Source organism: Pteropus vampyrus, unplaced genomic scaffold (assembly GCF_000151845.1).
Source record: "Pteropus vampyrus isolate Shadow unplaced genomic scaffold, Pvam_2.0 Scaffold291, whole genome shotgun sequence".
NCBI lineage: Eukaryota > Metazoa > Chordata > Mammalia > Chiroptera > Pteropodidae > Pteropus > Pteropus vampyrus.
In genome coordinates this window covers 476,731-478,010 of record NW_011889072.1, presented here as the reverse complement: position 1 = coordinate 478,010, position 1,280 = coordinate 476,731, and the positions used below count along the sequence as shown (strand labels likewise).

Genomic DNA, 1,280 nt, shown 5'->3' with positions numbered 1-1,280 from the left:
ACAGGTGCCTTTGGCCCTAGGACGTTTGTGCGGTTCTGCGCTGGGGGAGGCCTCTGCACAGCACTGGCTGTGTGGAGGGGTCCGCCTGCCTCATCAGCTCGTCACAGCCCTGGAGTGGGGAGCGGGGGCCCCTACCTGGGCTGCGATGCCCCCCAGGCCCGTGGCGTTGCCCCCGCTGCTGGCGTGCGTGCCCGTGGTCCAAGTGATGGACTCGTAGTTGAAGATAGTGAAGGAGGACGCTCCATCAGTGACCAGCACGATCTGGAACGTGTTGACCTGCCAAGGAGGGGCCTGAGCGGGGTCCTGCAGCCCGTCACCCCCAGAGCCCTGCCCCGCCCCCATCCCCGCACACTGTCACCATCCTGTCCCCCCACAGGGCAGGACGTTGATGGCCTCGTCCTCCATCCTGTCCTGTGTCCCGGTGCCAGAGGCCCTGGCACCGGCCAGCCCCTCCCCAGTAGCTGCTGCCTGGCGGGAGAGGGTCTGTGGGGGCCCAGGGGCGCCAGGAGCAGACACTGTTCCCCGAGGCCACGGGCACAGAGCATTAGTGCTCGCTTGGCCAGATACTCAAAGCTGTCTCATGTGACTAGGATAAAAACGCGAAGAGAACAAGGGGGAAGGTAAAAAGAGGGACTGAGAAAAAAAACTTTTAATACTTAAGTTTTATGGTTTTCATGGAATTCTGTGAAAATATTGGTGGGTAGTGCATATATGAGTCCGTTTCAGATCAGGCAAAGGGTGGGGTTGTGTAACAAGGGGTCTCAGGACAAAGTGGGAAACTCTGAAAAACGATAAATCTAGAGCTTTGCGTCACTCGTGACGATAAATCCGAATCGAGCCCGGATGTGGATGGAGCGTCACGGTCCTGGGAGACGGAGGGGTGGAGGGCCTCCGGGAGGGGCTGCTTGCTGACCGGAAAACAGACAGAGCTTCATGCGTCTGGCTGCAAACGCGTTTGAATATAAAAATGGGCCATCGACTCAAACCGAATGGCAAACAGCAAAGCGAAAAATGTATTTATAACACACGAGGCAGATAAAAACTGTTACTATCCTTAATTCAAGAAGAGCTTCTACAAGTCAATAAGGAAAAGGCCAAAGCGATTATGGAAAAATTGGCAAAGGCTAAAGTAAAGATCCATCGCGACAGAGAACTACGAGAGCGTCCCGCGGGCCGATGACGCCGGGCACAGGCTACACTGGGAACCACGACGTGCAGGGTTTAAAAGGCATAGCTAGCCACTCGGCCGGGGCGCGGAGGGACAGGCACTTCGGACGTGG

The 1,280-nt window shown here is 56.9% G+C and overlaps 1 protein-coding gene across 1 annotated transcript in view; it reads right to left on the bottom strand.

Moving 5' to 3' along the window:
- Positions 1–1,280, bottom strand: part of SNED1 (sushi, nidogen and EGF like domains 1) — a gene marked incomplete at its 5' end in the record, with an annotated part of 56,460 nt that overhangs the window by 50,914 nt on the left and 4,266 nt on the right. The window contains 1 exon segment of the mRNA XM_023521082.1: positions 136–276. Within this exon segment, the coding sequence (XP_023376850.1) occupies positions 136–276 (141 nt within the window).